At 38.3% G+C, this 20,134-nt stretch overlaps 1 protein-coding gene across 1 annotated transcript; it reads right to left on the bottom strand.

Annotated features, from left to right (window-relative positions):
- Positions 1-689: 689 nt before the first annotated feature.
- On the bottom strand, positions 690-19,246 carry helb (helicase (DNA) B). Its single transcript, XM_073869016.1, has 13 exons — positions 18,656-19,246; positions 18,134-18,490; positions 13,827-14,065; positions 12,782-13,681; positions 12,431-12,608; positions 12,214-12,355; positions 11,949-12,085; positions 8,551-8,635; positions 8,194-8,253; positions 7,786-8,062; positions 5,067-5,215; positions 4,057-4,675; positions 690-1,703 (listed from the first exon to the last, which is right to left on the bottom strand). Exons 1-13 carry the CDS (start codon positions 18,864-18,866, stop codon positions 1,584-1,586), a joined length of 3,474 nt encoding a protein of 1,157 aa, XP_073725117.1. The 5' UTR covers positions 18,867-19,246; the 3' UTR covers positions 690-1,583.
- Positions 19,247-20,134: the final 888 nt, after the last annotated feature.

Below are 20,134 nucleotides of genomic sequence, written 5' to 3'. Positions count from 1 at the left end.
GACTGCAACCTCCGCAGGCTTCAGCCTTTGAAACGGCCGAAATGATGGAGATAAAGATATAATGATGATAACATTTAGGCATAATGTTCTTTAGAGAAAACCCGATTAAGCATACTTTTTTAGTAAGCACACTTACGAAATACAAATACGAAAAGAAACAAATTCTCACGCAATATATTTTGGTACTGGACAACAGAACATCTCAGGTTCTCACTATAATTTCTAAATTTAGTTGACACCCCAAACAATACAGAAACTTAAAAAACATGTATGATGAAACAGAAGGGCAGTGCTAAAACAAAAAGCAGTTGATACCATAAACACGTGTTGGTTTGACTGCGTGGGGCGCTGCGCAAATCGATCCGCAAATGACGTCAAAGTATCGCGATTAAAAAGCAGATTTGTGAAACTAACCAGTGATTAAGACACAAAGGGGTGGTTTCCCGAACAGGGATTAGTTTAGGCCAGGACTACACCTTAGTTTTCTTATGAAATATAACTAGTTTTAACAAACATGCCTTACTAAAAACATTACTTGTGTGCATTTTGAGGCAAAACAAAGGGCACTGATGTATTTTTAGATATGTCAGTGCAAGATGTTACCAGTTTGGACAGCTCTCACATTTATTTTAGTCTAGGACTAGTCTAATCCCTGTCCGGGAAACCGCCCCAAAATGAATGATGGAGAGTCATGCACACGTTCATCCTTTAATGTTCATAGACAGAAACCTGATATTGCATGGGTTGATAATTTGCAACCATTTATCTAACCAACATAATAAGTGTAATAAACATCCATAACAGGTGTAAAGTTTAAAAACATCATAATGCATAACAAGAAATATAAGTACGTATAGCAAACTGTATTCAAAAGTGTTAAAGCACTGCTAAGATCTGCAGTACAAATCTGTCAGAAAAAGGGCAGATGCTTTTATTGGGATGGTACCCAATTAATAGGTCCTAAAATGTACCATTTTGTACAGCTGAGGAGGTACCAATATAAATTTGAGGTATTAAAATGACCTCATATGTACAAACGATGTACTTTTTAAAATAATAATGCCCCAGTGACAGCTTTTGTACATGTGATAAAAATGTCCAGATTTATTTAGACGCCAGGGTAAAATACAACCTTAAACAGAGTGGTTTTACACAATGATATTCTTTATCTGAGTTAGACATTAGACTTTGATAATAATTAAAGAACAGAACCACAATATATATCTACAATTTTTCTATTATACCACAATTTACAATTTGTTAGATGCAAAAATGGCTGAGCAGTAGAAAATAAATGGATGCAGTAGATTGGAGCACCTAATTTTTAAAATCTGTGCAGTATTTTACAAAAAACGATAAAAGATTTTACAAGTTGTTTCAATGCAAAGACCAAAATAACATGTCGGAACACTCTATTCTTTGAAAACTATCAAATTATTCATAATTTACAATTATTAAAGCAGCTACATGCATAATTATTTGGAAACCCACATTATGTGAAATATATCTTTTGAAGAAAATGCGAGCACAACCTATTCTGTTTGGCTTTTTCATCTTTTGTATGTAGCAAAGGCTATGGCTGTTCATTTCTCGGAAGAACTTTCTGAGAAGAGCTGCCTGCCGTGGGATTTTGGGCTGGGACTTGCGATAGAGAGAAGCTTCATCCTCGTGCTGCATGATGGAGACTCTTCGGAATTGGTTTGCTAAAGAAAGAGGTTACAGAATGTTATTTAATCACAAGCCTTAGCACAGTAATGCTACATGCACATCGCCAATTTTGTAACGTAGCTGGACTTTCTGTCGCAGACGCTTAGCGTAGCTCGTGTTGCTGGAAGTTCCCAAGCTTCCATTGTAATGGGGCGTACACACCGAACGCGAATTCAACATCGCGCAGGGGGATGCGAATGACGAGAATTGCGTGGTGCGATTGCACAAAAACACACTATTCGCCCCGAACGCATCATCGCGCAAATTGAAAATATTTAACTCAAGCAACAAATTCGATTGACATCAGGTTAAATCCGGTCAGTAATCTAAAGCGAGGAATGTGATGCTTCGCGTTTGGTGTGTACTTGCGCGGGGCAATACGAATAACGCTACGAAAACATGCGAAAATTGCCTTAAATGCATTTTTGCGCTAGCCTGGCTAACACCAGACCAATCTCATAGAGAATGAGACGTGGTCTGGGAACCACATGTTCATATTCTCGTATTTGAGCCGTGGTTTACGAATGCCCAGAGCCGTTTATTGGGCGCTACAAATGTCTATCAAATGCGTCTGTATGTAGCTCACAGCCAATCGGTGTGTCGCATAGACATCGTCATCGTCTTGCTGCCTCCTCCCCGTTCTGTGATTGGTTCCCTATTTCAGGGGCAAAACAGATCCATAGTTTCCATGCTAGACTTGCAGCGTGAATAAATTTGCGCGCAAGGCTGCATGGGGAAACCCAGGCTATTTTCGTGCAAGTTAAAAATAAAGAATTTGCATGACACAAAGGGAATATCCCACGAGTAATCTAGACCAAGGAACGCGATCGGGAGGCGCAATTGCTGTGAAAACATGCGAAATTCACCTCAAATGCGTCTTTGCGCAAGTTACAAATATTTATTGAAGCATTGCATAACACAAACCAAAATCCCCCGAGTCATCTAGAGCAGTGTTTCCCAATCCTGGTCCTCGAGGCCCCCTGCCAGAAAGTTTTAGATGTCTCCTTATTTAAAACACCTGATTCAACTTATCAGCCTCCTTTAAAAATGGTAAACATGTCTCCCTAACAAGCTGATGACTTAAATCAGGTGTGTTAAATAAAGAGACATCTAAAAATTTCTGGGAGGGGGGCCTCGAGGACCAGGATTGGGAAACACTGATCTAGAGCAAGGAACACGATGCTTCGCATTTGGTTTGTACACAGAACGATTATGCTCCGCAACTGGTGTGCATGAAGCATAAGACAAACACAAATTTAACGATTTGCATGAGAAGATTACATACAAAGTCAATGCAAAGACGCGAATAGACGCAGATGCCTGTGGGGCGATGGGAATGACGCACATTAAATCCCACGAGTAATCTAAAGCGAGGAATGTGATGCGTGTGGTGTGACGCGTTTGGTGTGTACACGAATAGAAGCGAATTTGTGCGAGGCAATGCGAATAATGCATATCGGGAGTCGCAATTGCTGCAAAAACATGCGAAATTCGCCTCAAATTCGTCTTCCCGCAAGTTAAAAATATTCAATGAAGAATTTACATGACACAAAGCAAAATCCCTCAAGTAATCTCGATGCTTCGCATATGGTGTGTACACAGAATGATAATGCTCCGCTAGAGGTGTGCATGCAGCATAAAGGGACGTACACACCAAATTCAACGATTTGCGTGAGTTGATTACATACAAAGTCAATGCAAAGACGCGAATAGATGCGGATGCGTGTGGGGCGATGTGAATTACGCAAATTGGGCGGTACGATTGCAGCGAAAACATGTGCTATTCACCTCAAACGCGTCTTCGCACAAGTTGAAAATATAAATTATTTATTTATTATGACACGAAGCAAAATCCCACGAGTAATCTAGAGCAATGGATGCGATGCTTCACATTTGGTGTGTACAAAGAACGATTATGCTCCGCTAGTTGTGTGCATGCAGAATAACAGGACGTACACACCAAGCACAAATTCAACGATTTTCGCGAGTAGATTACATACAAAGTCAATGCAAAGACGCAAATGGACGCAGATGCGCGCGGGGCGATGCAAATAACGCAATTTGCATTATTTCACCTCAAACGCGTCTTTGCGCAAGTTAAAAATATTCAACAAGCAAAAAATTCACATGACATGAAGTTAGATCCCACGAATAATCTAAAGCAAGGAATGCGATGCTTCACGTTCGGTGTGTACACAGCATAAGAATTTTCATATTTTCAGTAATAGCACTTTTTTTACTTAATCTTCAACATAAATTCAAACGAATTTCATCAAAATTCAATTGTTTTTGTACATTCCACCTTAACTTCCACAAATATACTTTACAACATTCAAAACTGTCTGTTACCTTTGCTAGTTTTTTCGGTGTGCTACAGTCGTCTGCTAGCCCCAGGCGTTTAGATGACCTGCTGCTTTCAATTGGGGAAGAGCTGATCGCTCCTAATGCTGCATTTTCAACACAATCAGATAATTTAGACACATTTTCATTCTGTGTTGTAGTTGACTCATCACAAGTGTACATGGGTGACCAAGAATATGTTTGACTGAAGGCCATGTCCTCTTTTAATGACGTATCAGGTGCTTCAATGTTTTTGTAGAGGTGTCCCACGCATGAAGGTCTGATGGTGCTACAGAACGCCTGGGAGAAGCTGGGGGTGTGCAGAGTTGGTGTGGACTGTGAAGGTCCAAAATTTTGGGTCACCACTGGACTTTGACTAATCCCTGACTGAGTCAGGGTCTCTTCAGCACCTGGGGCTGGTGGGGTGACCGCTGTCTTGACAAGGCTGCACAATCGCGTCTTACGAGTAGTGATCCGTTTCTTGATGGCATTTATTATGTCGACCTCTTTACCCACCACATAAACGCGCTTCTGACCCCGAGTCACAGCCGTGTAAACATGTTGCCAGTTTTGACCCTTGCAATCTCCAAGAACGTACACAATAGTTTCTGCTTCTGAGCCCTGAAAGGTAACAGCAACAAATTAATAGTTAAGTAGATTGTTTCAGCACATTATTCAGGGCTCCAGACTGCCACAAAATTTGAGAGTGTGCCACTGAATTTTACATCCAGTTGCACATGTGCGCCCAGTAAATTTGACCTTTTTTTGTGATTTGACACTGAATTTGAAACAGCACATTGTACTTTCTGCATCTTTCATTAAAGTATTTATTAGTAATACAGTGTATTACTTAGTAGAAATGTGAATATTTGGTTAGCATGTTGATTTACAGTATGTGCCCCTAAATTTTCTCGTTGCGCCCCTAAAATTTTCAGTTGGGGGCCACTGTGCTCCTAGTGAAAAAAGTTAGTTTGGAGCCCTGTTATTACAAAATTAAAATTTAATCTAATACCTGAAAGGTATGTATGGTTCTTGCCCAAGCGTGGCGCAGTTTACACTCTCTCTGAAGGTCCTTGAAGCAGGCAGTAATTATCCGCCCATTTTCATCATCTAGTGTAAGATATCGTCTCTTTTTGGGCTTTTGTCCCGTGTCCTCCTCTGTCAAATCCTGTGATCGGTGTAAAATAGCAATACAACTACTTATTTTGTGAAAGGGGATATATCATGAAAATCTGACTTTTTCCATGTTTAAGTGCTATAATTGGGTCCCCAGTGCGTCTATCAACCTAGAAAATTTACAAAAAGATAAACCCAGTAACTTAGTTTTGGTAAACCATTCTCTGTAAGCATGTGAAAAAATAGGTAATTGAAATTTGGCTCCCCTTGTGATGTCATAAGGGGATAATATCGCCCCTTAAAGGGATATTTGAAAATATCCTAATTTTCCAGCTTCCCGAGAGTTAAACATTTGATTTTTACAGTTTTGGAATCCATTCAGCTGATTTCCGGGTCTGGCACTAGCACTTTTAGCATAGCTTAGCACAATCCATTGAATCTGATTAGATCATTAGCATCGCTGTAAAAAATAACCAAAGAGTTTCGATATTTTTCCTATTTAAAACTTGACCCTTTTTGTAGTTACATTGTGTACTAAGACCGATGTAAAATAAAAGTTGTGATGTTCTAGGCAGATATGGCTAGGAACTATACTCTCATTCTGGTGTAATAATCAAAGACTTTGCTGTCGTAACATGGCTGCAGGAGGTGTAGTGTTATTATGCAGTGCCCGAAAGTAGTCCCCTTGGTTACTTTCAATAGAAGGGGACTATTTTCGGGCAGTGCGTAATATCATTGCGGCTGCTGCAGCCATGTTACGGCAGCAAAGTTACTGATTATTACCCAGTTTGCGAGTATAGTCCCTAGACATATCTGCCTAAAATATCACAACTTTTAATTTTCTGTCGGTAATCAAATGTTTAACTTTAGGGGAGCTGGAAAATAAGCATATTTTTAAAAAAAGTGGAATGTCCCTTTAATCTGCACTATCCAACCACGGCACTGCCATTTAGTTCCTCCCCCTGTTGTAAAGAAAAACTGTGATCTTGCGCACATACCGTACTTTCTGGACTATAAACCGCACCGAAGTATAAGCCGCATCATTCAAAAATGCGTAATTAAGACTAAATAACATATATAAGTCAAAGTAGACTATATGTCACGTTTATTTAGTAAATATTTTCACAAAATCCAAGCCGAAAAACAGACATTTAATCTGGAAAGGCAAGTTATGCAACTAAACAATAGCAGACAGAAAGTAATATTATCAGTTATTTAAACGATAAACCATAGCATACAGAACTTAACTGGAAGGTTGAATAGGCTAAATTAACCAAACAAGCCAACTAGCGTGAAGTTCGCAGACTCGTCATTCCACATCACTGAATCCATTGAATTACATAAATACAGAAGCAGCATATGGCGGACTCTCGCGGCTGTAGACGGTAATCTTATCTCTTGCCTCATAAATGTCAAAATTAATTCATACTGACTTACAAGGCGCACCTGACTATAAGACGCAGCACCAGCCAAGTTATGAAAAAACTGCGGCTTATAGACCGAAAAAATACGGTATGCATTTTTCTACAGAGCGACAAATACGATCAAAAAGTTAGCATTTTCAGGATCCAAAAATGCCATTGTCATGTAAACAAACAGCCAAACCGCATAAAAATTTTACCGTTTAGAGCTGACATCATTGATGTGTAAACGACCCCATAATGTACAAACATGATGCAAGAGTTAAAGACTGTTTTACTGTACCACTTATTCTTAGAGATGCACCGATATAAAACCTTACAACAATACCGTTTTTACCACCAATTATTCAGACTCATATCTGCTGATAGTTTGGTGGTTATATTTACTTTCTCTAACTAAACTCAGAAGATTCAATTTTCTGAATGTCATTCATTCATATAATGACCATTAAAGGGCCCCTAACGTAGGTGTTTTCAGCAATATAAAAATATTCCCCAGAATGTGTCTGTAAAGTTTTAGCTCAAAATACACAACAGATCTTTCATTATGCAATGTTGAACATGGTCATTTGTGGCTGCAATAAAACACAATGTTTTGTGTGTGTCTCTTTAAATGGCAAGAAAGCTTCTGTTCCTCTCCCCGTATGCAAAATAGGGGGTAGAGCGCTTACACATGTGCTTTAGACTACATCAAAACACGGGTCTCTGGCAGAAGGTTGAACTACACGCTCATAAGGCGGAGTCTGAGAGCGGTCATGGATGGGGGGTAATCAATGTGACATCACATTGATAGGGGATCCCCAACAGCCTGTTTTGTGTGACTGTTGTGGTTTAAAGGAGATTACACAAAGAAGAAGAGATGGATTTGTATAATAACATGAAGTTTCTGTTCATACACTGCCGACTCATTTTCTGATAGAAACACATTTAAAAGTGCATTTTCTAGGTTAGGTGGGCTTTAATATTGAACATTAAACTGGCGATGTTTTTTTTACATTTTCTATAAACAGAGCTCAAATTCATAGCATTTCCTGTTCTCTTTTGATTGACAGGATATATCAGCATTGACTATCGGCTGTTTTTAAACTATCGGACGATAGTCGCTTTTATTGAGATTTGATTCACAGAATGAATTCAGCGAGTGCACAATTCAGACCGAGAATTGCCGATTTTTGGCATTATTAAAGTCTAAGTCCTGTACCTCTTTAATGAAGAAAATTTCACCATTGCACAGTCGTTCTTTTTTCACTTCAGACTTGTCATTTTTCTGGGATTCTGAAATATTTCGTGAAGATCCAGTAGCATTGAAGGAGGCTTCGAGAGTGTTACGAGAACTTTGAGAGCCATGATGAGAAGCTCCAGCTGCATCAAGCAAAGAGTCGTTTTGTGTCGTTTTTGAGTCTTTTTCAGAGATGTAGCCGTTCTTTGTGCAGCAAACTTTATCGCCCACTCGAAAGTCTAATGTGTTTTTGTGAGTCCTGTTTTTAAGAAAACAAACATTAAAAGCTACATTAACCCTTATAAGCTTCTAAAAAAGTAAAATATGTGAAAAGCCTCTTAATGAAGTGGTAATTGTCCTTTTTTTTTACTTACTATTAGTTTTACTTACTTTGTAACATGACTGGAATAATGTGTGCAGCAAAGCTCATTGATCAACTGACAGTCTTTCCTGTAAGCAAAAACAACTTTATTGAAAAGATCAGCATGTACGTAACATTGTGGACATGTTAACATTGACTGAATAAACAAAATCAGTTTACAAAGATTGACAATGGGTAGATGATCCAAATGTTTATGGTTATATCGTTCTGCGTTTTAAAAATAATCAAACTAACCTATGCAACAAAAATTATGTTATGCATTGTAAATGGTCATAACTTTTGTTAACATGTTTAATTCTTGCTTATTACACATCTAGACTGTTCCTAGTTACTTATACAGTAAAGATCTTTAAATGAGGCCTTACCTCCTAAAAGCCACAAATTGTGATGTTTTATGATCTTCAAGTCCAGGACCTTTCTCAAGTAAAAATTTTATGGCATTCCAGAGGCCTAAGCAACAAAAGAAATCAAAAAGACAGATAAAAATAAATAGAAATAAATAAATATTTCTTATCAGCCTTTGTTTCCAAATATGTCATGTCAGCGATGGGTCAATTCATTGTTTTTGTCAACATTAGTTAACTCCTTTATTAAAATGTTGTATCGGTAAACATGAACGTACACTTAACAATTTTATTGTTAATATAACCAAACATTTATAAATGCTGTGGGCATTTGAAACGTGAACCAAAAATGTGTTATTGAATAAAATGTTACTGTGTGTTTTGTTTTTCATGAATGTTTTTCCTTTGGTCCTGACTTCTAGCGCGAACCCACAGTGTTCAGCATGATCTTTACCGCGGCTGGTGTGAATACACCATAGAGGCGGCAAAAGCGACACTTGAACATTTGAGTTTACTCGCCTCATTGGCCTAAAAATCTAGTCATTTGAGACATTCACTCGGAAATTTGCGTCATGGGAGGGGCTTATGCGAGTTCGCTTAGACTCTGCTCTCTTCCTGTAATCACGTCACTACTACAGCAAGGTCCTGATTGGTTAAAGCGGTGCGGAAATCTGCCTAAGTTCAGATTTTTTTCACTTGTGCGTTTCCCGCGGCAATGCTCAATTCGCTCGGGATGCCCCATGTAGGTGTGAACCAATTTGTCTCATACAATCAGTATAACAAAGAGGCTTTTTAATCAAAGAACCACTGCTGGGTTCTCAGGATGTTCTGGATAGATTTAAGGCCCTGGTTACACTTGGTATTGACATGCGTCTTGGTCAAGATCACAAGTGGACCAGAAGACTCTGTCCTGATTATTTCCCTCTGCTTTCGTTAAAACATTAGTGGGAGAAAAGGTTAAAGTTGATGCTAGCTAGTGCTGTGATGGATCGCAGTTGATCCATGATCCGTACGCATGCGATTCGCGGATTAATACGCAAATTTAAATAGAGAAAGTTTATCATTTGAACGTGTTTCAAAGGCTTTGATGAAATATAATTTGAAGTCATTGTTTTTGTTTTAGTAATTATTATCATATGTATCTGTTCACTTAAATATGAAAGAAACAGCAAGATAATGGTAGCTATTAGCTGGAATGCATGCCTTTGTTTTCATAGGGCAAATTGACCATTTGTTATCTACTCAAAGGGGGATGATCTGGGATGCGTTTACACAGACCCCTTCCTGGTGTAATGGTTGTCTGATCAAAGGGGATGCGTTTACAGCTGTCCTTTCTTGCCTGACTGTAACCTTTCTTTGATGTTTATATTGTAATCTGAAGGCATTGTTTCCATCTGAATGGCTTTAAATGTAATGCATGTATACCCAAAGTCAGACTTGGTTACTGCAGCTCCAGGGCTCTATGCTCTGATTCGAAGAACACTTTCTGCAATAAAGACTACTGCTCGAGGAAATCCAAGTCTCGTGGTCTTTGCTAAAAAAGTTTCCAACAGCTTGCAAATTTTAACATTGAAGTGATTTCAACAATTTAACCACAAAGGCGCTAAAGTGAGCAGCTTTCTGTACTCACAGATGCACAATGCGGTTAAATGTGTTCGTCCAGCTCCAGTCATTTGTGATCATCCCTACTAGGGATGCTCACATTGACCGTTTAACCGTTTAACCGAAGGTAAGAATTTATGACCGATTAACATTATCAGTTAAAATATTTGTTAATACATGGTGCGTGTCGACGCAGTCCGTCTCGCGCGCATCCGGACAGACGTTCGCTGATGGCCTCTGACCTTGTCCATAAACATCTTTCTTTTTGAACAAACGGAAAGAGACGACGCAAAAGCAAAACTTTCTGAAAAGCATCCTGCTTCAGAAATGACCACTGTGGTAGATGAAACGGAGACAATCTGCCCTTTTTGGATATTAATCCTCTGGACTGATCGCGTGCTTTTTAATAAGGTAATGTTGCGTGAATATCTGATAATGTATGAATCCTGGTTCTGTTGTTGATCTGTCGCTGCTGTTTGCACGTTCAAATTAAATCTTTTGTTTTTACTAGTTCACAGACAACCGGCATTTCATCTGTGTGTGCACGCGCGTTTAAGTGCATTCAATAGTGCATACACGGAGAGACGCGTTTCAAAAAGCAAGCGAACATAAAATCGTTCTGTTCTTGACAGGGCACATACAAACAAAATTATCTCCCCAGTATTCTTTTTCTAATAAAAACAGTAACCTCAATTTACCTACTTAAGTCTGTACCACCATCTTGCTGTTTCTTTCATATTTAGGTGAACAGATACATATGATAATAATTAATAAAACAAAAACAATGACTTCAAATTATATTTCATCAAAGCCTTCGAAACATGTTCAAATGATAAACTTTCTCTATTTAAATTTGCGTATCAATCCGCGAACCGCACGCGCACGGATCATGGACCAACCGCGATCGACCACAGCACCAGCCAGCATCAACTTTAACCTTTTCTCCCACTAATGTTTTAACGAAAGCAGAGGGAAATAATCAGGACAGAGTCTTCTGGTCCACTTGTGATCTTGACCAAGACGCATGTCAATACCAAGTGTAACCAGGGCCTTAAATCTATCCAGAACATCCTGAGAACCCAGCAGTGGTTCTTTGATTAAAAAGCCTCTTTGTTATACTGATTGTATGAGACAATTTGGTTCACACCTACACAGGAGACACATGTCTCCGAAAAAGCGATTTAGATGCATCTGACAGCGAAGCCAACAGCACCTAGGTTACATATTATATATTTATTATATATGTGGGTGATTCTCACGAAACCATTGAAACACCACGGCACTAATGATTTTAGCTTTAAAAAGTGTAATATAGTAACATTAAAAAGCATCAGAATTAACACAATACTGTGTTCTACCTTGCACAATGTGTGATTTCAACATAAGAATTTATAATTGGAAATTTTATCTCATTTTCTGCTGAAATTCTCATTACCGCAATGTGTCCGGCTGTGTTTGAACATGCGTTATGTTGTAATTTAATCAAATTAACACAAAAATATTAAGAAAAAAAATAAATGGATGTTTTGCTAGACTACTTTAGATGACAGAAAAAATATTTACTGAATATTCATGTATAATAATAATGAAGAAAAATTAGGAAAATGATGTGTCCATGCCTAATGTTCTCATCCTCTGCAACACTTTTTGAGGACAGTTTAAGCACACATACAGAATTTTAATAAAGTTTGATTTTGAGTGACCAAGCACATGGACCAGTTACTTCAAGATTGCTACCAGGTAAGATCATTTTTTTTTTAAATCAAGTTTTCGTGAGAATCACCCATATATTCAATCAGAATGTAATGTAAACTCACCCGTATTATAGTCTTCCCCACAGATCTGGACAAAAATAAACCTTTTATCAGATGGGATTGTCGAGGGATCAGCCATGTTTATGATGGCATCAAACTCCAATGGGCTATACCATTTCTTTTTACCCATCTCTGAAATTCTAAAGGTTTACAGAAAGAACAAATGTGATTAAAAGGTCATGAGGACTGGGCTACAAAATACAACAAAGCAATACACAATCATATGAGATTCATCTAGTGCACCAAATATAAACAGCTATCTGCTCACAGTCCAGCGTTTCTAACAATGAGCTCAGACTCGGCGCGATGGTTTGTCCGCATCTCGATGGCCCAGCGGACCGCCCTGAGACCCTCAAACAGATCATACAGTGTGTTTCCAGGATCAATGCTTGGCAACTGTCTCACATCTCCTGCAATTACGAAAACATTTTAAATACGTAATTGTATTTTTTTTTTTTTTTGTCAAATAAAAATAAAAGTTTTACCCAAAAGTATGAACTTCTGGAGTTGTGCATGTTTGGTAAGCATGTTGAGGAGGGAGTGAAGGATCTGAACCGACACAAGACTGCCTTCATCCACCACCAGCACTCGCACCTTTGAGAACTTCCAGTCTTTGGGTTCCCCGAACTCATCTTTTTTTCTATTCATGAAACTCCATAAAACCTGATGTAAAAAGTAAAAAAAAACTACGATCAACTTGTACAAATGGTTATACTGGTCTATCATTCTGTGGTCAACTGAGCATGATAGTTCCTAGTCATCCTGTTGGAATTATTTTGCAGCAATGACCCACTGGTTGTATGTTATCCATTACAAAATAAAATAAAAACATTTACCTGGTGCATGGTGTAAGCCGTAAAACTGGTTCTCTTAGTGAGAAGTGAAGCTGCTCTCCCTGTAGGAGCCGAGAGGAGAACTTCTATTGGCTTTTCGTCATCATCACCGTCGCCCTCCATACCGTCTTCCTCTTCCATGGATTGGTCTAGCATCATTCCATTCCTAGAGTCATTCTGAAAGTCCTTACAAGCTTTCGAAACCTCTTCCATGTCACTTGCCTGCTGCTGCATGGCCGCCTTGAAGACCAGACTCACCACCGTGGTCTTTCCACAACCCCCCTTTCCACTGATCACCGTCACGGGGTTGTCGCACATCATTTCTGCCGCCCGCACCTGATCGGGGTCCAAATCGACAACAGCTTGATCTGAATCTGAGTCAGAGTCTGATAAACACGGCATCGTTATCCCATCGTGGTCTACGTTTGAAGAACCAAGCTGGACGTCAGCGAGATCCACGTGCTCTGGTTCTGGTAATGACGTTTTCGCATCAGATTCACAAGCCTTGGCCCTCAATCTTTCCCGCTGAGCCTGGGAAAGAACCTCTCGGACATCCAATTGGATTTTCCAGGGTTTTCCGTCCACCAGGGATTTAAGGCATTCACCAATGCCTTTCTCATAGCCGAAGAAGTTTCGAAGTATCACCTTCTTCCTCTCCCTCTTCAGCACACCTAGCTCCTCAAGAAAATGGACAGCTTCCCAAACAAGCACGTGCTCCATCCTCTCCTCCAGCATGTCTTGCGGAATGTACGTGCTTCCCGTGATTCTGCAGTAGTCTTTGATATGCGTGTACAACAGCAGCGCATTCCTCTGCAGCTCTGGGATAGTGTTGAACAGATCACAGAGCTTAAAGGCATCCAGTTTTGCTTCACACCGGACGAGGTCTAATTCCTTATACATGATCTATTGAAAATAAGGGAAGGGCCATTTATTCCCATAATTTAAACATTTCTTGTTGCTCAACTGGTAGAGCATTTGCGTAAGCTTGGCAAAAGGTCATGGATTTGATACTCGTGTCATACACATACTGAGAAGAAAGCTTACTTACATAGTTGAAGCCCAGCTTCCAAACATCAGTCTTTATAAGCTCCTCCAGTTTGGCCAATACATCTGTATTATTTTGTTGCTGTTGTGCAGGCTGAGTTGAGTTACTGTTCTCTTGTGTTTCCGGTGGGCGCTTCATTATTTCTTTGTTTATTATTGCCATAAACTGGGCTGGGAGCAACGTTGGCAAGTACTTCATGATACCAGGATACATGCTGGCAACTCTCACATGTTTCCAAGCACCTAATGTGTGGATAAGAAAGAAGAAAAGTAATTATGATTTTAAATGACACAAAATACATACATTTTTAATTGTTCTTCTTGGGCAGTGTATTGTCATTTAACTCTTTCCCCGCCTTTAACAAGTTTCCTTGTTAATTAAATAAGATATGAAAATCTGACTTTTTCCATGTTTAAAGGGCCCCTGACATTAATCTACACTGTCCAACCACGGCAATGACATTTAGTGCAGGGATTAGCTCATTTGCATTTAAATGGACACACCTTTAAAAAAAACGGCACATGTGAAAATAAATTATCTGTGGGGAATTTGGAGCTTAAACTTCACATAGGTGCTCTGGGGACACTAAATATTTATTTAACATCTTAAAAAAGCCCCTTTAAAGGGGCACTCCACTTTTTTTGAAAATATGCAAATTCTCCAGCTCCCCTAGACTTAAACATTTAAATCTTACCGTTTTGGAATCTATTCAGCCGATCTCCGAGTCTGGCGCTAGCACTTTTAGCATAGCTTAGCACAATCCATTGAATCTGATTAGACCATTAGCATTGCGCTAAAAAATAACCAAAATGTTCCAATATTTTTCCTATTTAAAACTTGACTTTTCTGTAGTTACATCGTGTACTAAGACCGACAGAAAATTAAAAGTTGCAATTTTCTAGGCAGATATGGTTAAGAAATATACTCTCATTCTGGCGTTATAATCAAGGGCTGTGTCCCAATTCAAAGGCTGCGACCTTCTAAAGACGTATTTTAAGACCGATTGCGTCACATCAGCGCGACTTGAGGCTGGTAAGGACGTCCCAATTCAAAGGATGCTTAGAATGAAGCCTCAAAATGCGTCCTCATTTCTCCGCGATGTTAAGGATAGAACGAATGGATCCTTAACAGCCGAGAATATCCCAAGATTCATTGCGCGCCTGCAATGGCTACATATAACGTCTGGATATTCTAAAATAAACAATTAAAACCTTCATTAAATAAAAGTGTGTATTTATCAAAAAAAAAGTTTGTCACTGTTTTAGTATTATAAGTTATGTTGTGTGTTAATATTATTATTTTTATGATGCATATATTTCTAAGGTTGATTAATTTAATATACTGTTGAATAGTTTAATCTACATCAACGTGTCATATTTTCTAAACTAAATTAATATTTTTCTGATTTCATATATTTATTTTAATAAGTCAGAAACGTTTCCGCTATGTCCTGCTGACAGGCGCGTGCAGCAGGTGACGCCAATTATGGGTCGTCCGAAGGTTAGACCGTCTCATTTCAGTTCTCATCGCGAACTTCTGAGGCTGCCACCTTGAAAGACCGAGTGCTCATCTTTAAGGTGCCATGCTTATAAGGTCGCAGCCCTTGAATTGGGACACAGCTAAAGACTTTGCTAATGTAACATGGCGGCAGCAGGCGTAGTGATATTACGCACTGCCGGAAAATAGTCTCCTGCAATTGAAAGTAACCAAGGTAACCTAGCGCCGGACCCGGAGATCAGCTGAATGAATTCCAAAGCGGTAAGAATCAAATGTTTAACTCTAGGGAAGCTGGAAAATGAGCATATTTTCAAAAAAGACTAAATGCTTCCTTGCCAATGCCAAGGTTTTACGGCAATCCATATTTCAGCTATTATACACACTAGGTGGTACTCTTATCCAACTTATAAAACACTAAAGCATCCACTGATCCAAAAACAGTAAAAACTGTGTATGTTTTTGATCATCGCTCTGAATCTGATCTCTATCAAAAGTCCTTTACAAAAATGCAATTTTGGTTCAAAATGTTTTATTTTTGAAGAAACCTACCCATATTTGACAGGTGATAAAAATAGAACAAATGAATATAGGATGAAACTTTGTTTGTTTGAAAGCAGAGGGTCTGTTCTTTCATTTGATACATTGTGTGTTTATATATTTTGGCTATAAAGGCTGCAACCAAAAGCTTGCCTTGATTCACTGCCTCATGAAGGCATCTCTGGGAAATGCATTTAGACAGCCTTGACAGGCAGCGCCTTCGTGATAACTATTCCCATTTGAAAACTACAATAATATTTTTTCTCTAAAAATGCAATCAAATGGTGTAAAAAGTGAAATTAAAACTTTATATTAATACCAAATCTGTGCTTCAGCCGCTTTCTTGCCGGCCATTTTTTTTTTCGAACTCGACCAGGCTTGGCCAAATCACATTACCCGCGCACACCCACGCATAGAATTGTGGGACAAGGCTATGAAGGTATCTCAGGAGTCAGGAAGTAAACCAATCATTGGACTCAAACGTGCCTTGATGCCTTGGAATGCTGCCTTTGGAGCTTTCGGACGCAGCCAAAATAGTTCATGACCCCTTTAAAAAAAGGTTTGTAAACTAGTTTTTTTGAGTATTGATAGCCACTGGTAAAAACAAAGGTTAAACTATAGTTACTGTAGGAAAATATTGGTTAATTTGTGGTAACTACAGCAGGGCTCAACATAAAGAACTGCCGGTGTCCAGGCGCAAGCGTGAAAGACGTTCGGGCCAGTAAAAAGCATTGTCACTTGCCCGATCGGGCCAGTGCTTCACCCTCAGTCACTAAAATATATTTTCATCAATTTATATTATTTAACCACTTGGAAGCAGACATTTACTTGGGTAAAAGACGACGAAAAAAATTATGCAATATTTTGCACAGTTTGCTGTCAGTTTACAGGTATAGCAGAAAAGTTAGGAACTTTTTTGTTGGAACATGTCTGTTGTATATGTATACAATTATATTTGACTTTTAAATTATTATTTTTAAATATGTGACACTGACATGTTTTAATTGGGGAGAGTGAAAAATTTGGCACGGCAAGTGAAAACTTGAACCACTGGCCCTGTATAAAAAAATATTTGTGTAGAGCCCTGTACAGTAACCGGGTGATTCTCACAAAACCATTGAAACACCACGGCACTAATGGTTTTAGCTTTAAAATGTGTAATATAGTAACATTAAAAAGCATCAGAATTAACACAATACTGTGTTCTACCTTGCACAATGTGTGATTTCAACATAAGAATTTATAATTGTAAATTTTATCTCATTTTCTGCTGAAATTCTCATTACCGCAATGTGTCCGGCTGTGTTTGAACATGCGTTATGTTGTAATTTAATCAAATTAACACAAAAATATTAAGAAAAAAATAAATGGATGTTTTGCTAGACTACTTTAGATGACAGAAAAAATATTTACTGAATATTCATGTATAATAATAATGAAGAAAAATTAGGAAAATGATGTGTCCATGCCTGATGTTCTCATCCTCCGCAACACTTTTTGAGAACAGTTTAAGCACACATACAGAATTTTAATAAAGTTTGATTTTGAGTGACCAAGCACATGGACCAGTTACTTCAAGATGGCTACCAGGTAAGATAATTTTTTTACAGTTAATTTGAAATATTGTCTTGTCAGAATGCTTACACGCCATTTTGATTATCATTACCGCAACAGATGCTTATAAAATGTTAATTTAACTAATAAAAGCATAATACTTTGATTTTAAATGCATGTGCAGAATCTCCAAATTATGTTCTTTCAGGTTTGTCATGTCATTTTGAAAATATGTCAGTGTTGATGTTTTCTGACTGTTGCGGTAATGAGATTTTTTAGGACTAATTTTTTTAATTATGTTACAAAAAGTGTTAAATGATATGTAAAAGTTTTTGAATTCATGTTCCCATTTACTCCAGACTTTGTTTTTCAATGTCTGGTGGGAAAAAAAGTAAATTTAAGCAATTTTTACATTTTCATGCTTGACATTTTTAAAACCAAGTTTTCGTGAGAATCACCCATGCGGTCGACAAATGAACTTCTGGAAGACGAACATGGCATGTATGGTCACCCTACATGACCCATTTAAAAAAAGTGTTGTAAACTAGTTTTTTTGAGTATTGATAGCTACTTGTAAAAGCAAAGGGTTAACTATGGTTACTGTAGCAAAATATTGGTTAATTTGTGGTAACTACAGTAACCATGGTTTTTGTTGTTTTATTTGTGGTAAAAACATGGTTCATTTTTTGTAAGGGCAGGCTGATGAATGTAGTTGGACCTACTTGAGCGATTGACACGTGACTTCAGCTCTTCAGCTATGGCTTTATGTTCTGGTTTTGACGTCTCAAAGTCCTGCAGTGCATTTATCACATTACCAAGCTCCACGTGTCTGTCTTTGGGCAACCAGTCCATAAACATGTTAACAAAGTCAGGTTGGGCATCACAAGCTGTAAGAAACTGAGACACAATGGACTGGCCTTCCTTTGATGTCATATCAGTGCGGAGACTGTATGAGGGGAAGCCTTTGAGAAAAACCTTGCGCTGGCCTTGACGAACTGTGCACGAGATCCACCACCATGGGTCACGTAAGGGGAAACGACCGTCAACCCGGTATTGTATACCACCAGCAATAAAGTCCACTGCAAATGAAATCAAACAAGACAAAATCATGGCTTAGTTTTAAGAAATGACACAATGTTTGCTTAGTTATAGTTTGTCAAAATTTTACTTGCTTTACAACCTTGTTTACATGCTGTTTCCAACTAAAATAACTTAGGCCTACAATCAAGGACAACAACTGTTACCTTCTTTTGATGCCGGAACAGAGAAATTAAACATCTGTCCTCCCGATGAGACAGAGTTCATCTCATTCATGTCCAAAAACTCAGGCTGTCTTTCCTCTTCTTCATCTTCCTCTTCGGAACCATCCTCTTGATCTGACTGTACAACGCGCTTTTCAGGTAAAATATATCCTGATATGACTTTAGTGGCAGCGTTTAAACTGAGCTGGGGCATGTTGGCTGTAATGCATCGAGTTTAAAGATCTCGACAGTTCGCGGTAAAGGTAACATTTGAGTGTTTTTACTGTACCGCCCTACAGCAACAGCTTATCCGATCATGTCAAAATAAAAGTCTCTTCACTTCACGTTTCATTTCCCCTCAATGTAGCATAGACTGTAAAAAAATAGAGTCACGAGGCAAACAAAAATAAACGCAGCTGTCAGGTGTTTTGCAAAATGTTAAAACGTGAATGGAAAAAAATAGTAGAATTAACCGATGAATTAAAATATTTAACAAATAAACTTAGAAACCACAAAAGCATAGCAGGATTTCTGAAAGGTGTAACTCAAAATAGTGGAGATTGTCAAAGAGGTGTACACTTTATTGCCAATCAGATCATGTCAAAATAAAAGTCTTTCATGTTTTATTCTTTAGGTCCCGTCAATGGAGTCACGAGGCAAACAAAACTGAATGCAGCTGTCAGGTGTATTGATAAATGTTAACCGTTAATGAAAAAACGACAACATAAATACATCTTATTAAGTAAAAAAGGAGGGGGTTGCCATATTTGGTCAAATATGTTAGGTAATATTTAGAAAAATGTAAAAAGAGAGAAATATTTAACACTAAACCACAGATGGATTTCTGAAATATGTAACTCAAAAGAGATACAGTGGAGACCATTGATATGTATAATAAAGACGCTGCTGGGAACGTCCGCATTTGGCGGCCATCTTACCACGGAGCGATCGCTCACTCGTGGCATTGTGTTTTAATGGTGCATATACTTTTAAATTACCATAATTTGCTTAATTTTCTACCGGTTTGGTTTGTTATAAACAAAGATGTACCTATAACACTGCATACTTAATACTAAAAAAATAATAATTTTCATGAAACATGTTAAAGCATCCCACATTATTGCCACGTTAATAACGTTTGTAAGAAACCAAACCATTCGAAAATCGGTAGAAATTTGAGCGGTAGAAGTTATGGTCATTTAAAAGCACATGCACCCCTAAAACACAATGCTACAAGTGAGCGAGCTGCCCGAGGGAAGATGGCCGCCAGGTGATGACGTTAGAGACTCAACACATCTAGCCTTTATTATACATATCTATGGTGGAGACTGTGAAAATATATTGCCAAAGATCACATACGTGTTTAGCCTAGGCTATTTTTTTAAATATACAAAGTATAATTATTAGATAAAAGACGTATATTATAAATAAATCTATATAATTTAGAAATCATTTCGATGCTTACTTTTGAAGATGTTGGGC

Source organism: Misgurnus anguillicaudatus, chromosome 1, assembly GCF_027580225.2.
Source record: "Misgurnus anguillicaudatus chromosome 1, ASM2758022v2, whole genome shotgun sequence".
In the NCBI taxonomy this organism is placed as follows: Eukaryota; Metazoa; Chordata; class Actinopteri; order Cypriniformes; family Cobitidae; genus Misgurnus; species Misgurnus anguillicaudatus.
The sequence above is the reverse complement of the archived record's forward strand: the minus strand, read 5'-3'. Positions and strand labels throughout refer to the sequence as shown.

Excerpts from the sequence above, each read along its gene's own strand:
- helb (XM_073869016.1), bottom strand. The coding sequence starts at position 18,866 with ATGCCCCAGCTCAGTTTAAACGCTGCCACTAAAGTCATATCAGGATAT. Across the intron at positions 18,491-18,655 it reads TGTTCCGGCATCAAAAGAAG|TGGACTTTATTGCTGGTGGT; the intron begins GTAACAGTTGTT and ends TTTCATTTGCAG. Across the intron at positions 12,086-12,213 it reads ATTGTTAGAAACGCTGGACT|AATTTCAGAGATGGGTAAAA; the intron begins GTGAGCAGATAG and ends GTAAACCTTTAG.